Source organism: Anomalospiza imberbis, chromosome 13 (assembly GCF_031753505.1).
Source record: "Anomalospiza imberbis isolate Cuckoo-Finch-1a 21T00152 chromosome 13, ASM3175350v1, whole genome shotgun sequence".
In the NCBI taxonomy this organism is placed as follows: Eukaryota; Metazoa; Chordata; class Aves; order Passeriformes; family Viduidae; genus Anomalospiza; species Anomalospiza imberbis.
Window position 1 is genome coordinate 264,317 of NC_089693.1, and position 16,082 is coordinate 280,398.

Consider the following 16,082-nt stretch of genomic DNA (forward strand, 5'->3'; position numbering starts at 1 on the left):
TCAGGGACGCCGAGCTGTGCGCACGTTTATTGGCGGAGGCGGCCGCGGCCCGGTCACGTGGCCACGCCGCGCTCCTCGAACAGGCGCTGCAGCGCCCCCTCCAGGGCCGCGCTGGTCCCGCGCAGCCCGGACACCACGCGCGCCGCCCACCGGAAGTACTCCTGCACGCGCTCCTCCGACCAGCCTGCGGGGACACGCGTGACGTCACGTCCGGCCCCGCCGCACCCGGGCCGCCGGCAGTGACCCGGTCCCGGCGGCACCGACACCCGCACCCTGTGTCTGTGCCTGCCGCCACCGCCGCCCCGGCCCGGGGCAGCCGCGCGGCTCCTCTGTCCCTCGGCACAGCCAACAGCACCAGCCTCGCTGCTGGCCGGTCCCCGTGGGGCCGCGGCGGTCCCTGGGCCCCCCCGTGTCCCGGCTCCGGTCGGGGGCGGTAACAAGCCGCTACCTTGCGGGGTGCAGCGGTTCAGGTCCCGCAGGTTGTGCAGCTTGTCCGCCAGCTTGACCAGCTTGGCCCGGCGGCTGGAAACGGGAGCGCGCTCGATCTGCAGCCGCTTCCGCTCCATCTTGGGCAGGCTCTTGTCGTCCGTCACCTCCTCCACCACGCGCCGCACCGCCGCGCCGAACCGCTCCTCGATCTCCGAGAACGTGGTGTCCGTGTCCTCCACGGTGTCGTGCAGGAGGGCGGCCTACGGCGAGGAGGGGACGAGGGGCACTGCAGGGGCTGGGGCCGAGCAGCGGGGACGGGGCGGGCAGGGCAGGGCAGGCCGTTACCTGCAGCACCACCACGTCCGTCACGCCGGCCTCGTGCGCCAGGATCCTGGCCACGGCTGCAGTGGGAACGGAAAGGTGGAGGAGGCAGCGGGGACCGGGCCCGGAGAGCGGCCCCCGTGGGTGACACGGGGCTGTGCCGCGCGGTCGGCACGGAGGCTTCCCAGAGACCAGCCCAGGGCAGGGGAAACCCCACGGGCACGTCCCGCGCCGTGGATCCTTCGGCTGGGCAGGCAGGAAGGTCCCGGGGCTGGCACTGCCCCCAAGGTGGGGGTGTCCCCAGGCCTGGCAGGGCCGGGGCAGGGACCAGGGCTGCAGTGCTTCGGCAGCTCTGCCCCATCGGGCCGAAGGACATGGTACGGGACAGGGGACACGGTTCTCTCCAGCGACCGGGGTGAGGGGCTCCCGGGGGTTGGCAGCAGGCCGGGGCAGGACGGGTCCCAGAGTGAGCGGTGCTCTGGGAGAGAGGGGCCGCGGGGGTTTCCCGGGAGTGGGACGCGGTGCCGGGGGGTTTCCGCACCGATGGGGTGGTTGATGTAGGGGGTGCCCTCGGGATCCTTCCGCCGCTGCTCCTTGTGTTTCCCGGCTGCAAAGTCCACCGCCTCCAGCAGCCGCGCCACCTCGGAGCCCATCCCCGCTGCCCCGGAGCTCATCCCCGCGGCCTCGGAGCCCATTCCCCCGGCCTCGGAGCCCATTCCCCCGGCCTCGGAGCCCATCCCCGCTGCCCCGGAGCCCATTCCCCCGGCCTCAGAGCCCATCCCCACGGCCTCGGAGCTCAGCCCCGGGGCCTCGGAGCCGCGCCCGACGCGACGGAAGCGGCACAGGCGGAGGCGGGTCCCAAGTGCGTTTATTGCGCGCTGGGCCCCGGCCCGCCCCAGCCCCAGCCCCGCGGCAGCCGGTACAACAGCGTCCCGTCGGGGGCGCGCACCTCGCGGCCGTCCCCCGCTCCCCGTCCCGGTGGCGGTGCCGTCGCGGCGGCGCTCAGCGCCCGCTGGTCCTGCCGCAGGCGGCGGCGCGGTGAGGGACAGCCGCGGCTCCGCAGCACCCGCCGCACCACGTCGGTGCTGACGCCAAAGCCCTGGGCCAGGCGCTCCAACGGCCACTCCTCGGGCAGCTCCTGCCGCAGGAACCTGCGGGCACGGGCACGGTCACCGGGGCGGTCACCGGGCGCGGCGCGGCCCGCCCGGTCCCGCGCTCACCGCAGCTGTTCCATCGCCTGCCAGGTCAGGGCGCGACCGGGGGCTCCGCGCCCCCCGCCCAGCTCCCGCCGCAGCCGCTCCATCCGCGCCGCCGCCCGCCGCCGCCGCGCCCTGCGGGGAACACGCGTGAGCGCCCGGGCCAGCGCAGGCCCTGGCCGCGGCCCGACCGCTCCGCACCTCTGCGTCTCCTCCAGCGCCGGGTCCGGCGGCTCCGGGTCCCCGGGCCACGCCGCCGCCGCCCGCCGCGGGGCCCAGGCGAGGAGCGGCACCGCCCGCAGGCCGCGCTGCAGCAGCACCGCCATGGCAGGAACCGGCCCGGGACGGGCGGGGCCGGCGCGGGGGAGCGGCCCCGGCGGGGGACTGACGGGGCCTGAGCGAGGTGGCCTCTGGAGGGCTTCGCCGCAGGCGGCGGTGGGTCACAGACACGAGTGCAGCGGGCAGCGCACGGACAGGGGCACAAGCACCAGTCTCCGGTCCTGGCAGAGGGGAAGCTTGCCGGGGCAGGTGTGGCCGGAGCCATGCTGCGCCAGGGCTCTGGTCAGGGGGCTCAGCAGCCGACCCCAGAGTTGATGTAGGCAGCCAGCAGCTGTCCTGGTTTCATCCAGCAAGTCCTGGTACTCATGCAAGCACACACGGGAGGAGGGCTGAGCCCTCGGCCGTGTTACCTGTGCTTTTCAGGCTGTGAATGTGTGAGGCACTGGCATGGTGTGACACACTGGCACGGCGAGGCTCTGCCGTGGTGTGAGGGGTGTGTGTGCTGCACGTGAACGGCAGTGGCGTTGGGAAGCTCTTGGACCACAGCACAGCTGAAGATGCCTTCACCTGTGGCCTGCTCTGGGCTGGTTGGGGAAGCCGGGGGACAGCTGCCTCCATCAGAGGATGACAGACTACCAGCATCACCTGGAACAGCACAGATGGATGTGGGGCTGTGCAGAGCCAACAGCTCTGCACGTCAGCAGCCCCCACTGCCCTTCCCAGTGGGGCTTGGTCCTGGCAGCTCCTCCTCCGCCCCTGCTCCCCTGGTCCTAAGGCTGCGAAGTGGATGAAGCCGATGCCAGGGAGCTGGGCTGGGTGAGGATGGAGGGGGAGAGCATGTGCAGGGAGCACTGTGGTGGGAGGGAGACCTGGGAAGAGACTGGGGGCTATGCTGTGTCACCATGTCCCCTCTGAGCCCAGGAGCTAATGCACCCCTTTGACTTTCCTGGCTTCTCACACTCCCCCATGCCTGCACATCAACCCTTGATCCTGGGAAACCACCCATGGTTCTTCCCTGTCCCTGCAAATGGGATGCTCCAAGCCTCAGAGATTTCCAGTGGTCACCAGTGCCCCAAGCAGAGCATGGCGATGCTTTTGCAGTGTCCCAGCATCCCTGAGAGCTCCATTGAGCCCACCCATTCCCCCTCCCTGGCAGGGCCAGGAGCATCCGTGGGTGATGAAGGATCCGTGGATGATCCGTGGGTGATCCGAAGGTGATATGTACTTACAGCCTTCAGCCTGGCTTCCTGTGCCAGGGAGCCACTGGTCTCTCAGCTGCGGCCGCTTGGGGTGGGCACAGGGCTGGGTGACCACTGCCCCCACCGCCCGGCCCTGCAGCCAGCCCCTGCCCAGCGCCTGGGAGCCCTCGTGCCGCGTGTGGTACGGGATGCTCTGGCCTCGAATGCACAGGGTCTGCATGTCCTTGGGATCTGGGCCTGGGATGTGCTGCGGCAGGGCCTGGCCTCTAGGGCTGGCTATGACCCTCTGTCCCAAGGGCTGAGCTGGGACTCCCAGCAATGAGAAAAGCAGCATTAAATCGTGGGTGTTGTGGTCCCCGATGACATCCCAGGGAAACGGCAGCTGGAAGGAAGGAAGGAAGGAAAATGGCCATGGCTTACTTCTGTAGGCCTTGGCAGGAGATGGGAAAGAAAAGCCTCCAGTCACACCCAGGTGTACACTGAAGCATCACCCTGCACTTTGTCCCCAGGTATGCCCCCACCACCATTCCAGACTCATCATCCTGAAGGCACAGGAGCTGATGTGCCTGCAGTGGACCCCCATCCTGCCCCACCAGAGATGCTCAGTGCCCAGTCCACTTCTGTGTGGGGTGGCTGTGGGCAGTGCCATTACCTGGCTCTGGAGCGCGCAGGATCCCTGGGTGTCAGCCGTGCGGAGCAGCTGGGAAAGCTGCTCGGTGATGCCCAGGTCTCGGATCAGCTTCTCACGCTGCAGCAGAGCATTCACTCTCCTCTTCTCTTCATGTGCCACGATGTTCTGGGGCTGCATGGAGTTGTACTGCATGCGCTGCACCTCGGCAGAGAAACACCTGAGCTATAGCAAAGCTGAAGTGGGGATAATGCACAGGTGAGACCAAGCAGTGAGCTGCTCCAACCCTGGGGACAGTCGCAGTCTCGGGGGGGCCAGAGATCCCAGTGAGAGGCAAGGTGGAAAGGCACAACACTGGTGCTTGCAAGTAGCGCCAACACAAGTTGTCTCTGAACTTCAAGCAGGGAGTCAAACCTGGAATTTCTGCTCCATGGCTGCACCAGCGGCTCAGCATAGCTCCTGGAGCCATATCACTGACTTGGAGAGCCCACGGACAATGCTGACACTGAGGTACCTTTCTATCCCACGCCTTGGTGCTTCTGTAGGTAAGGTGGGTTGTAGGAGCTGTGCTTTTATTCTGGATCCTCTCTGTTTTCTTCTTCCTGGCAGCTTCCAGCTTTTCATTTTTCAGGCGCATCTCCTCCAGCTGCTGCCTATCACAGAACAGCGCAGTCACTCACTGGCTCAGAGCCACAACAGCAAAAGGCTGTGGGGCAGACTTCAACCTGAGGACATTTACTGCAGGCCCAAGCTCTGTATGAATAGTCCATAATAAAAGTGTGCCAAGAGATGGGGTGGGATGCTTGTAAAGAGACTTTTAAAAAGAGAAATGCCCTTGGATTAGGCTGTGCTTGCCAAAAGGGAGGGGACATTTGGGAAATGGTGTCTCCAGGGTCCAAAAGTCAATGGAGTATTGGCCTTGCCTCTCTGGAGTTCATCCAAAAGGAGCCACTTTGCTGTGGTGCCACAGCATGTGCAGGCTCCTTCCTTCCCCTCCCAGTCTCCCGCTTTCTTACACCTGCCAAGCCGAGTTGCTCCCCAGGAGGGATCGGGAGCAAGTGGTCTCCATGCCACCTGTGAGAAGTGGGTTTCCTCAGGAACAGATACCTGGCATACTCTTCTCTTGCCTTGGATGCTGCTGTTTCCTGGAAGAGGGACCTGCTCTGCTGGAAGAATGGCTCATACTTCTCTGTCCCAGCTGCTGGGTAGATGCGTCGGAACCCCCCCAGGTGCTCGTTCTCATAGGTTTCAGCCTGTGCCAGCCAGGCAGCCTGGCTGCATTCCTGCTCCCTGCGCCTGCAGCAGGAGGGAGGACAGGGAGCTGTGGAGGGAGGCTCTGGGACAGGCAGAGCGCAGGGCTGTGCTCAGCATGTCCCAGGATTATCCCAGGACTCTGACGAAACAGCAGCTGGAGAGAGCCACGCCCTGCCTGCAAGGCAGCAGGCTCACTGAACATGGGCTTTTGAAAAGACATAGGGCAGACAGGGAATGGGAAACCCTCAGCCCTGGAAAGGACCCCTGCCCTGGAGAAGGGCCCATGCCCAGGCTACCCCCAGTTCCTGAGGCAGGGCTGTGGTTCCTCATGTGAGCATCCCTGCCAGCCCAGGATGCTGGCACTGCCCATCCCCGGCAAATGAGATGACAAGCAGGTGCAGCTTGGGGAGAGCTCTGTCAGGGCCCAGAGCACAAGGTGTCACAGATCCCCTGGCACCCAGAGAGGAGCCCTGGCTCCTCCTTGCAGGATGCAGATGGCTTGGGAGAGCACAGAGGCTGCACAATGCCATAGGCTCTGGGAACTTCCAGCAGCCAGTACTGGTGTTATCCTGCTCTGTCGTGGCCTGTCTTTGCTCACTGAGGACCTGAGCTCTGTGGGGGAACAGCCATACCTGGACTCCCAGGGAGTCTGGTTGGCCTGAAGGAGCCGTGCCTTTACCCGCCGCTTGTCTTCCTCCAGCACCTTCTTTCTGTCACAGGCGTGCACATTGATCAGGTTGAAGGTGTCACACAGAAGGGCATCCTTCACCTCATGGTCTAGCTGAGAATCTGTGTTGAAGCTGGGAGAGTGGTTCACCTGCCAAGATAAGCAGGTAACCTAACCTGGCACCCCAGCTCCCAGCCCATGGCCCCAGCCATGCCCCACACTGCCCACGGATGCCCTGCTCCCTGTCAGAGACAGCACTCTCTCCTGCAGTGTGTTGCCCACTTGTGCCACAGGTCACCTGGATTCCACCCCACAGGGTGCAGGCAGGGGGCAGCTGTCACAAATTCGGGGTGCTTACAGGACAAGGGGTCTGAAGGCTTAGGAAACTCCCTGTTGTTAGATGGTGTGCAGGAAAGGGGTTCTCTTGGATCCTGCTCACAGCAGGTTGCTTGGCTTCAGAGCCTGGTTAATTCTGTGAGCAAGGTGGCCCTTTTGAATCACACAAGCCCTGTTCATCCCAAACCCCCTGTCCTAGTCCCCCAGCTCTGAGCTCTTCACTCCTTCCTCACCTCCAGCAGCCATGGCTTCAGCCTTCTATCCAGCAAAATGTCAAAGCCCAGGATTTCAAAGCAGGCGCAGCCAGTAGTGTGGTTGGAGAAGCAGCTCTGGTAATGGTGTTTCAGCACAGGATGAGCTGAAATCAGTGTCTTTATAACAATGTCATCAATATCTGCCCAGAGCTTTGATGTGTCATAGCTGTGCTCTGCCATCCAGGCATTCAGGGTGGACAGCTTCCTGTGTGGGAACAGGAGGTGGTAAGGGCTCAGCTGTGTCACCCCAGGAAAGCTGAGGTAAAGCAGTGTCCCCAGGCAGTGTTCCTGCAGTGCTCGGACACACCAGTACCTCTTGCTGCCCACCACGTCGTCCTTGACGAAGTTCTCATTGTGTTTGTTGATTGCATAATTGGTCAGGTGCATGCAGATGTCACCCTGGCAGGGAACCACAAGAGACGTTTGTTCACTCTGAACCACTGAGCAAGAACAGGAACAGCCCCACCAGATACTCCCATGTTCTTTTCTGCCTGAAGCATGGGCAGAGTAGGAATGGTGTGGAATTGAGCATTCTTATCAGGGCCAGAAGCAGAACATGCTGCCCAGAGACACCAGGGGGGCTTCACTCTGCAGGTTTTCAAAACCTGATCAGGTGAGACCCTGAGAAACCAGATACGAATTTATTGTTGACCAAGTTTTCAGCATGAGGTTGGAGACCTTCCAAGGTTCCATCCAAGCAAACAATTCCATGATTCCATGGTAATGCCAGTAAACAGCCCAAATGTGAGGCCTTGGGGTAGATGAACTATCCCCCCTGAAACACCTCCTGTGAGGAGGAGGAAGGGGTATAGAGGAAGAACAGGAAAGCATCAAAATGGGACTCCGGCAACCCCCAATACCTGCCTTTTCAAGGCCTGGAATGCCCCTGGGACAAGTTAAGCACTGACACCTACAGATACTATATGAGTTTTTTTAAAACTTCTTCTTTACCAGGTTTCTCGTGCTGCGATCGATGTACCTGATGGTGGCAAATCGGGCCAGGCCCTCCTTGTAGAGAAAAATCTTCAGTGGGTCACAGGATGTGACCAGCACGTAGATGCGCATGTCAAACTTGAAGCCATCGATGAGGAAGGGCTGTGAGGAAAGAGGCAGGAGCAAGGGTGAGGTGAGGAACTGCTCTGTCTGCCTGTACTGCTCAGCAGAGGGACAAGCTTTGTCTGTGTCCCCAGTGTCCTGCAGCCACAGCAACACCTGCAGCAGACCTGAGGATACCCGGGAGCATGGGGGATGCTGGCAGAGTGGGAGGCTGGAATCCCACCCTGATGTTCTGGACCATCCCAGTACCTCAGAGATGTACTGCTGACAGATCATGCGTTCCCCATGCTTGATCTCCTCTGGGTGGTGGGTTATGAAGATCCCTCTTCCCTGGCAGCTGTTGTCGGGCTTGCAGATGAATGTTCTTGCTTTCCTCATGGATCTATAGGCATGGAAATCTCCGTAGCTGTGCAAAGGAAGGGTGACTATCAGCTGCAAAAAACACCCCTCTGAACTCTCTCCTAACTAACAGCTGGGTACTAAAACCATGGTGCTGCAGGCCAGCACACACTGAACTCCTGCAGGGGATGAATCCAACTCCCACTCCTAATCTACAGGAGTCACGGATTGGTCCCTGCGTGACCCGACCCAGCCTCTGCATCCCTCCTTTTCCCTGCACACATCTCCACCTCTTCTGGCAGGTTTGCAGCAGAGGTCACCGCGGTGTGTGCCAAAGCAAGTGAAGGTTTGGGCTCTGGTGCCCAGAAGGAGCAGGCCAGCAGCCTCACCCTGCCCGTGTCACCCACCACTCACTCGGCCGGCAGGCACCACGTGCGGGGGAAGATGTTGTACTCCTTCGGGAAGAGCCGGAGCATGCGGTTCAGGTTGCGAGCCAGCAGGTCCTTGCGGCACAGCTCGATCATGCCTGGGAAGTGGTTGATTTTCTGAAAGTAGTGCAGAAAAACCCTGATCAGCAGAGCCCTGTGGGATGGATTCTCCTGGCCCCGAGGAGAGCCTGTGCATGGAGAACCAGCAGTGAGAGGGAAGCCAGGCCTGTGGTTGCCTTGAATTACTGCTGGGGGGTGAGATTTGCTACAGCTGTTTTATCTGAGCTTCACTACTGATTTATCTGCCTATTCCATCTTAGCCCTGGAGCAGCACAAGAGCCGTTTAGTTCACAGTGCATCACAGGGCTTGAACGCTGCTGCTCCCACCACAGCTGCTGAAGACACCAGCCAGGGACATGGCACAGGCAAAGGCATCTGACCCTGCGCCCTGGAGCCGAGGCACAGATAGCACACGGCACTGCTTTGGGCGCTTCTGTTCCACAGCCAGCCTCGTGTCACCCTCCTTCCCGAGCAGCTCCTGCTGGGCAGCTGTTTTGTTTACCTGGAAGCGCTTCATTTCCATGAGGCGCTCCAAAGTGACCGTGCTGTCCGTCCAGCACACTGTCCACTCCTCGTTCTCCGCCGCTTCCTTCAGCCCGCAGTGCTGCGCCGCCCGCCGCACTGTGCCAAGGCAAGCAGTGACAGGGGCCAGGCAGGGGAGCCACGCTCAGGGACTGCTAACCCCCCAAAGTAACCAGGGATGGAACGTGAAACAAATATCTGCCTGAGGAGCCACATACAGGGGCTGACAGCCCCCCAGAATAACAAGGGATGGAGTATGCAGCTCTCCAGGCTGCAGTTCCCCTCTCAGAGCTATAAGGTATTGGTGTGACCCCTTGGAAGGTGTCAGGAACACCTATTTTATCTGGCAACCCCCCACGCCTCTGGCTGCAAGTGTTCTGGGAACTCTCAACCCTCTAATCCCACGCGTCTTGAGGTGCCAGGACCCCTCAACAGCAGGACTGAACTTCCCATGGGTCTTAACACCTCACAGGCAGATACAAGTCTTGTGAAGGTGTGAATTTAATCTCCCAAATCAAAGGTCTTTCAGCAGAACACAGCTCTGCAGAAAAAGGTGTCTGCTGGCATGGTTCATAGAGCCAAGTATGAATTTGGCAGGGCTGATGGGGATCCACGCACACCAAGATCCCTTAGCAAAGTAATTTAATAACACCCCTCAAGGGTCAGGAGTTTGCTCTTTCAAGATCCACCTTGTGGAAGGAGGGTGGGAAGGGAGAGTGGACCAGCTCCCTGGAGTCACCAGGGATGAACAGCACAGGGAGAGGTTCCAGGTACAGATCCTGCCAGCTCACCACCAACTTTACCTCAAACAGCCCTCAGGTCCTGTCTCTAAGCCCAGGTGCTCCCTTGCACTGTACCTGATGGAACGAACCCTTCCTGCCCATTTTAGACAGCTGGCAAACACAAGTGTGGGGGATGTTGAGGGCTCGCACTGCTGTTGCACATTTTAAATCGGGGGAAATCTCAGTCCAAAGTGTGACAAACTCTCCACTAACACGTGGGTCCTGTGCCAGTCGCTGGCAGCAGTAAATAAACCAGTGGGAACTGGGTGCCAGCACCGCTCCTGGCTGGGCAAGCACTGGAGAGCCTGCGGGGCCCCTCTGACTTACCACTCTCGTACTTGCAGCCGCTCAGGTTGATGGAGGGGACACTGGAATAGAGACGAGATGACAGTAGCTCAGCGAGGCACCGGGCAGGGGACAGGGGGACACAGCCCCGATCCCCCACACAGAGCACACCGGGCAGTCTGACCAGGCCAGCCCCGGTCCGCTACAGCCCTAAGGAGACGGGCGGGCTGGTCCTGGGCAGGGAGCCTGGGCGTGTCACACAGGGGGTCGTTGGGGCAGTTCCAGGGAACACTATTTATTTTGGATCAGCGGGACCCCGGACCGGCTCCCGGGGGCTGGGGAGCGCTGGGCACCGGCTGGGCGCTGTCCCACCGGGAGCAGCGGGGCCGGGGCACGGCTGGGCTGGGGCCGGGACCGAGCGCGAGTGAGGCAGCGGGAGGCGCCGCCGGGAGTGGCTGGACAGGCTCCAGCCGGACCCTGCCGGGGGCTGCGGCCCCGCACTCGCCTGCGCTTCCTCCGCGGCTCGGGTCCGGCGGGGGCAGCGGGACGGTCCGGGGGGGCCGCGGCGATGGCCGCCTCCTCGCCCGGAGGGGTTCCCGGGAATGGGCCCGGGCCCGTGCTCCCCCCGCCGCCGCCGCCCGCCGCCGCCATCGCACCGCTCCCGGCTTCGCCGCGTTCCCATGGCGACCGCACCAGCGAGTCGTGGGCACTGGGGGCAGAGCGGCCCCGCGAGTCACGTGACAGTCACTTCCGTGTCCTCCAGCAGCAGCGCCCCCTGCCGGTCCCGGTGCCGTCAGCTCTCCAGCTGCCCGGCCGCTGCCGGTGCCTCCGGTTCAGCGCTCCGGCCGCTGCCCGTGCCATCAGCGCTCCAGCAGCCGCGCCAGCTCCCCGCCCAGGTGCAGCAGTTCGGGCTCGGGCAGCAGGTGCTGGCGGATGGCGCTCAGGGCCTGCACCTCGGTGATGTCCCGGTAGAGCGGCTCGGCGGGCAGCGGCAGCAGCCCTGCCAGCTCGCACAGCGCCACGGCGAAGGGCTCGCCCGCCTTGGGGCCGAAGAGCGGCCGGCGCGCCCACAGCAGCACCCGCAGCCCGCGGCCGCCTGCGGCCCCGGGCCCCGCCGGCGGGTCGCCCCGCGTGGCCAGCACGTTGCAGGCCAGCCCGGCGCGGCCCAGGTGCTCCGCCGCCCGGCACACGGCCCGCGACACCGGCTCCAGCGCCGCGGGGCCGGGGGCGAAGAAGAGGAAGGCGGGGGCCGGTCCGGCGCGGAGCAGCCCCAGGCGCGGCCCCAGCGGCTCGGCCGGCGCCTCCTCCAGCGGCAGCGGGCGGTCCAGGTAGAGCCCGTGCAGGTGCAGGTGGTTCACCGAGGCGCCGCCGCCCAGCCCGTTGAAGCCCACGCGGAATCCGGGGTGGGCGCTGAGCAGCGCCGCCTCCAGCGCCCCGCGCAGCGCCGGGGCCGTCAGCACCTGCGGCAGCCGCCGCGCCGACTCCGGCAGCAGCAGGACGTGTCCCCGCTCCAGCGGGCTGGCGTTGATGGCTACCAGCAGCGGCTCGGGTGGCGGCCCCGGGCCCCCGGTGCGGCGCAGGCGGAACAGCAGCTCGGCGGGGCGCAGCCGGGTGAAGTTGAAGGCGCCGGGGTCGAAGGGATCCCGGAGGCTGCGGACGGGCTGCGGCGGGCGGCGCTCCGCGCTGCGCTGCTCGTTCAGCTGCGCCACGAGGCGCACGGGGCCGGGCAGGACGCGGGTGGGCAGCGGTCCCAGCCGGTACCGGAACAGTCCCCGCTCCATACGGTCGTTCCAGCCCGCCAGCAACACCCGGTCGAACCGGGAGGGCGCGGAGTCCGGGTCGCCCCAGGCGGCTGCCTGCAGCACGAAGTCCTCCTCGCTGTACACGAACTCTTCGGGGTTCGGTTCGCCCGGCTCCGCTCCCGCCATGGCCGTCATCTCCGCGACTGCCGGCGCCGGGAGCCCGCCGTGCGGCCGGGCGGGCGGGGCTGGCTGTCGGTGTGGCCGCGCTTGCCCCGCCCGGGGCGGGCCGTTGCCGCGGCAGCGGGCGGGTGACGTGCGGAGGGAAGCGGCGCCATGGGCGGCTCTGCCAGTCTGATCCCGCGGGACTTGCTGGGCGAGTACCAGGTACCGGCACCGGCAGCGGGTCCCGGAAGGTGCCCAGAGGCCAGGAGCCCATGGCTGTGCCCTGGCTCAGGCCTTGGCCCCCCCCGGTGCCGCTGCTGACCCGTGCTGTCCCCGCAGGAGCTGACGTTCCTGAGCAAGCAGGAGATCTTGCTGTAAGTACCGCCGCCCGTAGTACCGTAAGTGCCCCCCCCGTGCCAGCCCGGTTCCGCGGGGCTTCAGCCTGTGCCGCGGAGCACGGAGAGCTCCGGCCCTGCCCCGGGGCTCCCGTTCCGCCGAGACGGCCAGCTGGGCCGGGAGGTGCCGGTGGCACTCCCTAGGAGCCGGTTGTGATCGGGCGAAGGTCGGCGGGTGCTGCCGGTGACGCCCTGACCAGCGGGGTAGCGGCTGGGGCCGGCCCGAGCCCGCGGTGATCCTTCGGGAGCCCCGGAGCCGGCGTGGGCAGCAGCCAGACGGCTCCTCTCCCTGGCCCCGGGAGCAGCTGTGAGACCCCGGCCCCGCACGCTTCGGCCCGGCAGAGCTGGCAGGAGCTGTGGGAACCGGCCACCGCACCCTGGGGAGCGCTGCCGGTACCAGACGGACTGCTGCCACCCCGCTCGCACCACAGAGCCGCTCTTGCCTCTTAAAGTGCCTACAAGAGGTTCAGTGAACTGCTGCCGAAGGAGGAGAGGGAGAACGCCTGCTCCGCGCGGCTTCCCAAGAGCCAGATCCTGACGCTGCCTGAGCTGCGGGTATGGTGCCTTCCAGACACGGGACACTGCTGCTCCGGGGTTAGGGCCCCGTGCACCCAGCACGGCCTCGCTGTGCCAGTGCTCTGTCCTCAGCTGTGCCACTAAAGAGCTTCCTTGTCCTCACCGAGCAACTGACGGTCCCAGGGCTCCCTGCTGTGCTATGGGGGATCCCAAGGATCCCTGCTGTGCAGGATCCTGGGGGTTCCTGCTGTGCCTCAAGGGACCCTGCTTATCCCTGCTGCACGAGGCTGCATCCCGGGAGGTGCACAGGACAGGTTTGACCGTGCCATGGGTGATGGAGCAGTGGCAGAGCGGGGCACCTGCTCACCTGCTGGAGCAGCAGCCAAAGTGTGCCTGATGGAGCCAGCACGGCCCAGCCCTGCCTGAGCCATTCCCATGTCTACAGGCAAACCCCTTCCAGCACCGGATCTGCCACGTGTTCTCAACCTCAGAGACCGGGGATGACAGCATGTCGTTTGAAGACTTTCTTGATATGCTGAGTGTCTTCAGCGATTCTGCCACCTCTGACATCAAATCCCACTATGCCTTCCGCATCTTTGGTAAGGCTGGGGACAGGTGCTGTGTTCTGGGATCCCTGCACCTTGAGGAAGCGGGAGCAGGGAGACGAATCGATGTTCAGGAGGGCTGGCAGTGCCCTTGGAGCAGCCACGGGATGGTGGCTTTAGGAACTCCCTGTGGGAACAGCTGGTTTGGCATGGTGAGGTGCATGGAGTGCTGCAGTACCGGCGTCTATGACTCCCTGGGGTCACTGCGGCCCTGCCAAAACCTACCTTGTTTCTCCCCACAGACTTTGACAATGATGGGATTCTGGACAGGAAGGACCTGGAGCATCTGGTGAACTGCCTGACAGGGCAAGGCGAGGAGTCCCAGCTGAGCAGCGCAGAGATGGAGCAGCTTATCCAAAATGTGAGGCCTGCTGGCCAGGGCATGGGCACTGCACAGCCCCAGGCACAGGGCTCAGCGCTCACCTTTCCCCACAGATCCTGGAGGAGTCCGACATCGACAAGGACGGCACCATCAACCTCTCCGAGTTCCAGCACGTTGTCTCCCGCTCCCCGGACTTTGCCAGGTGCGGGGGTCTCCAGAGGCTGGCTGGGGGCTCACACCCTGATTGCTCAGCTGGCACTGGGGCAGAGCTCGTGGTGGCAGGAGGGCAGGGCTGCCCTAATGGCAGAGGGCTCTGCGTCCCAGGCTGGCTCTGCAGAGGGATTCTGGTCCCTGCACCGCTGGGTGCTTGTCAACTCCTTGTGTGACCTAGCAAGCAGGAGCAGATCCTGTCATATCACTTGCAGCTCCTTCAAGATTGTCCTGTGAGCCCTGTGGTCGTCCAGCAGCACTCCTCCAGCTCCTCCTGCACTCCTCCAGTTCCTGCAGCTCTCTGTGGGCTCAGCCATTTCCTCTTTCAGCGAGCACAGGCCCGGCCCCTCAATGGGGGCTGTGCTGCAATGCCTTGGGCAGGAACCCTCCTGCTCCCCTCTCAGGTGCCTGCTTGGCAGCAGGGGGTCCCAGGAATCTGCCTCTCCTGCAGCCCCTCTGTTGTCCTAGCACTAGAATTTGAATCTTTATGCATTCCAAGGGCAGCTCTGCAGGTGAGGGAGGAAGAGCTGCTCCTGCCTGGGGCCACTCTGCACCAGCACAGCCCCTCTCTGCCCTCAGGACCAATTCCTATGTTGTGCCTTCCAGCAGCAGGCAGGGAGCTGCCTCTCCTGTATTTCTGGGAGCCTGCCTGCTGCCACACGGATCCATTTCTCTGAGCAATAACTGAACGTGATCCTCTGAGCAATAACCAAAAAGTGGATCATTTTTCACAAGCAATACCCAAATGGGAGTGCTTTCTCTGAGCAGTCACCCCCACTCTGTGAGGTGGCACCCTGTCACTCTGTACAGGTGCCACCCCACAGCAGAGCTGTCCCCCCATGGCTGTGCTCAGAGCCTGCGCTCCTCCTCCTCCTCCCTTTCTGTCTTTGCCCTCTTCTGGCTCCAGCACAGCAGCTGCTCTGCTGCCCTGGCCTCTTCCTCCCCCACTCCCTGTGAGGACACAATTAAAGGGCTCCGGTTTCACCCTTGCTCTTTGCTGCCTTTGTCCGCCTGTGGGACGGGTGCCACCAGGGTGCTGGGGACATGGGCTCCTGCCAGCCCTCTCTGCCTGCGTGCCAGCCGCCACTCTATGAGATGGGTTCCACGTCCTGCTCCACGACAGCCCTTTCCGTGGGCCACCTCCTTCCCTCCCTCCTCCACGCTGGGATCCTTCTGGGCAGCACAACGCTCAGGCTGGAGGCACTAAGGGGAGCCCTGGGCAGCGCGTGGCACCATCACTGTGGGCAGCAGCAGCAGCAGGGTCCTTTGTCCTTGCTGAGGATCCTCTCTGCCCTGGCCTGCAGCCAGCAGCCCTGCCAGGACCGGTGTGGGGCCTGGGGTCCAGCTGGCCCCGCAGAGCTCTGGTGCTGGGGCAAAGTAGCTGATGGCTCTCAGGGCTCTGGCGTGGCTGTTTCCCACACAGTGGCTCCTGCTCCTGGTGCTGCCAGCCCTTCCAGCTCGCTGCCTCACGGTGCTGGTGCTGACAGTATCTGCCCGCAGAGGCCTGTGCCCCTACAGCCCCAGGGTTCTGTCTGTTGGCAGCTCACCAGCCAATGCCTCTAGTGGCTTTTTTGATGTCCCAGAACAGGCTGTGCAGGAAGTTCAGTGCATGGGTCCCGCTGGGAGCAAGGCAGTGCTGGTCCCTCGGGGGAATCCTGCCTGGACACGCCATTTCTGTGGAGCTCACCACTTCCCCCAGCCCTGTGCTGGCACTGCCGGTGCTTCCCACTTGTGTGAGGTCTCAGAAGCAGCACTGGCTGCAATCTCAGGCCTTGCCCTCAGCCACCACAGAGTTAGGTCCTGCTGGCAAAGTGTCTAGGCTCAGCCCACAGCAGGGTGGGATGGGCACAAAGACCAGATGCTCCCTGCGTGGGCAGGGGGTCCCACATGCAGCACAGCACTGTGGTCCTGGGAAGGGGGCTGTCACAGCCTCTCTCCTGCTGGGGGCTGCCATCCTCCCAGCCCCAGGCACCAAATTTTCTTATTCCTGCTCTCCTCCTTCTCCTGTTTCTCATGGTGCCAGGATGGCACCACCCCATCGCTCTGTGCTCCCCCACCACAGGGCCTCCCTGCTCTGCCTGCACCACGCTGCCAC

At 63.7% G+C, this 16,082-nt stretch overlaps 4 protein-coding genes across 7 annotated transcripts; 1 reads left to right on the forward strand and 3 right to left on the reverse strand.

Moving 5' to 3' along the window:
• Positions 1-8: 8 nt before the first annotated feature.
• On the reverse strand, positions 9-1,581 carry HDDC3 (HD domain containing 3). The gene is made up of 4 exons (XM_068203432.1): positions 1,292-1,581; positions 775-830; positions 449-689; positions 9-184 (listed from the first exon to the last, which is right to left on the reverse strand). Exons 1-4 carry the CDS (start codon positions 1,527-1,529, stop codon positions 54-56), a joined length of 666 nt encoding a protein of 221 aa, XP_068059533.1. The 5' UTR covers positions 1,530-1,581; the 3' UTR covers positions 9-53.
• A 22-nt stretch (positions 1,582-1,603) lies between these two features.
• On the reverse strand, positions 1,604-10,726 carry LOC137481614 (tubulin polyglutamylase TTLL13-like). Of its 3 annotated transcripts, none has more exons than XM_068203423.1 (16): positions 10,541-10,726; positions 10,078-10,118; positions 8,949-9,067; positions 8,373-8,503; positions 7,869-8,001; positions 7,515-7,658; positions 6,877-6,962; positions 6,543-6,768; positions 5,939-6,123; positions 5,160-5,348; positions 4,567-4,705; positions 4,077-4,256; positions 3,455-3,806; positions 2,636-2,870; positions 1,971-2,081; positions 1,604-1,901 (listed from the first exon to the last, which is right to left on the reverse strand). In XM_068203423.1, exons 1-16 carry the CDS (start codon positions 10,684-10,686, stop codon positions 1,619-1,621), a joined length of 2,700 nt encoding a protein of 899 aa, XP_068059524.1. In that variant the 5' UTR covers positions 10,687-10,726; the 3' UTR covers positions 1,604-1,618. The 3 variants fall into 3 exon arrangements, with proteins under 3 accessions (XP_068059524.1, XP_068059522.1, XP_068059523.1); XM_068203421.1 differs by having other exon boundaries at positions 7,869-8,025; positions 10,541-10,725; XM_068203422.1 differs by having other exon boundaries at positions 4,077-4,250; positions 7,869-8,025; positions 10,541-10,723.
• A 26-nt stretch (positions 10,727-10,752) lies between these two features.
• GDPGP1 (GDP-D-glucose phosphorylase 1) lies at positions 10,753-12,021 on the reverse strand. Its single transcript, XM_068203430.1, has one exon. It carries the CDS (start codon positions 11,970-11,972, stop codon positions 10,896-10,898), a length of 1,077 nt encoding a protein of 358 aa, XP_068059531.1. The 5' UTR covers positions 11,973-12,021; the 3' UTR covers positions 10,753-10,895.
• Positions 12,022-12,046: 25 nt separating this feature from the next.
• Positions 12,047-14,976, forward strand: CIB1 (calcium and integrin binding 1). 2 transcript variants are annotated; one of them, XM_068203433.1, is made up of 7 exons: positions 12,047-12,161; positions 12,279-12,313; positions 12,787-12,889; positions 13,296-13,449; positions 13,698-13,816; positions 13,891-13,979; positions 14,182-14,976. In XM_068203433.1, the coding sequence occupies exons 1-7, from the start codon at positions 12,111-12,113 to the stop codon at positions 14,222-14,224; spliced, it is 594 nt and encodes a 197-aa protein (XP_068059534.1). In that variant the 5' UTR covers positions 12,047-12,110; the 3' UTR covers positions 14,225-14,976. The 2 variants fall into 2 exon arrangements, with proteins under 2 accessions (XP_068059534.1, XP_068059535.1); XM_068203434.1 differs by having other exon boundaries at positions 14,203-14,976.
• The last annotated feature ends 1,106 nt before the right edge of the window (positions 14,977-16,082 follow it).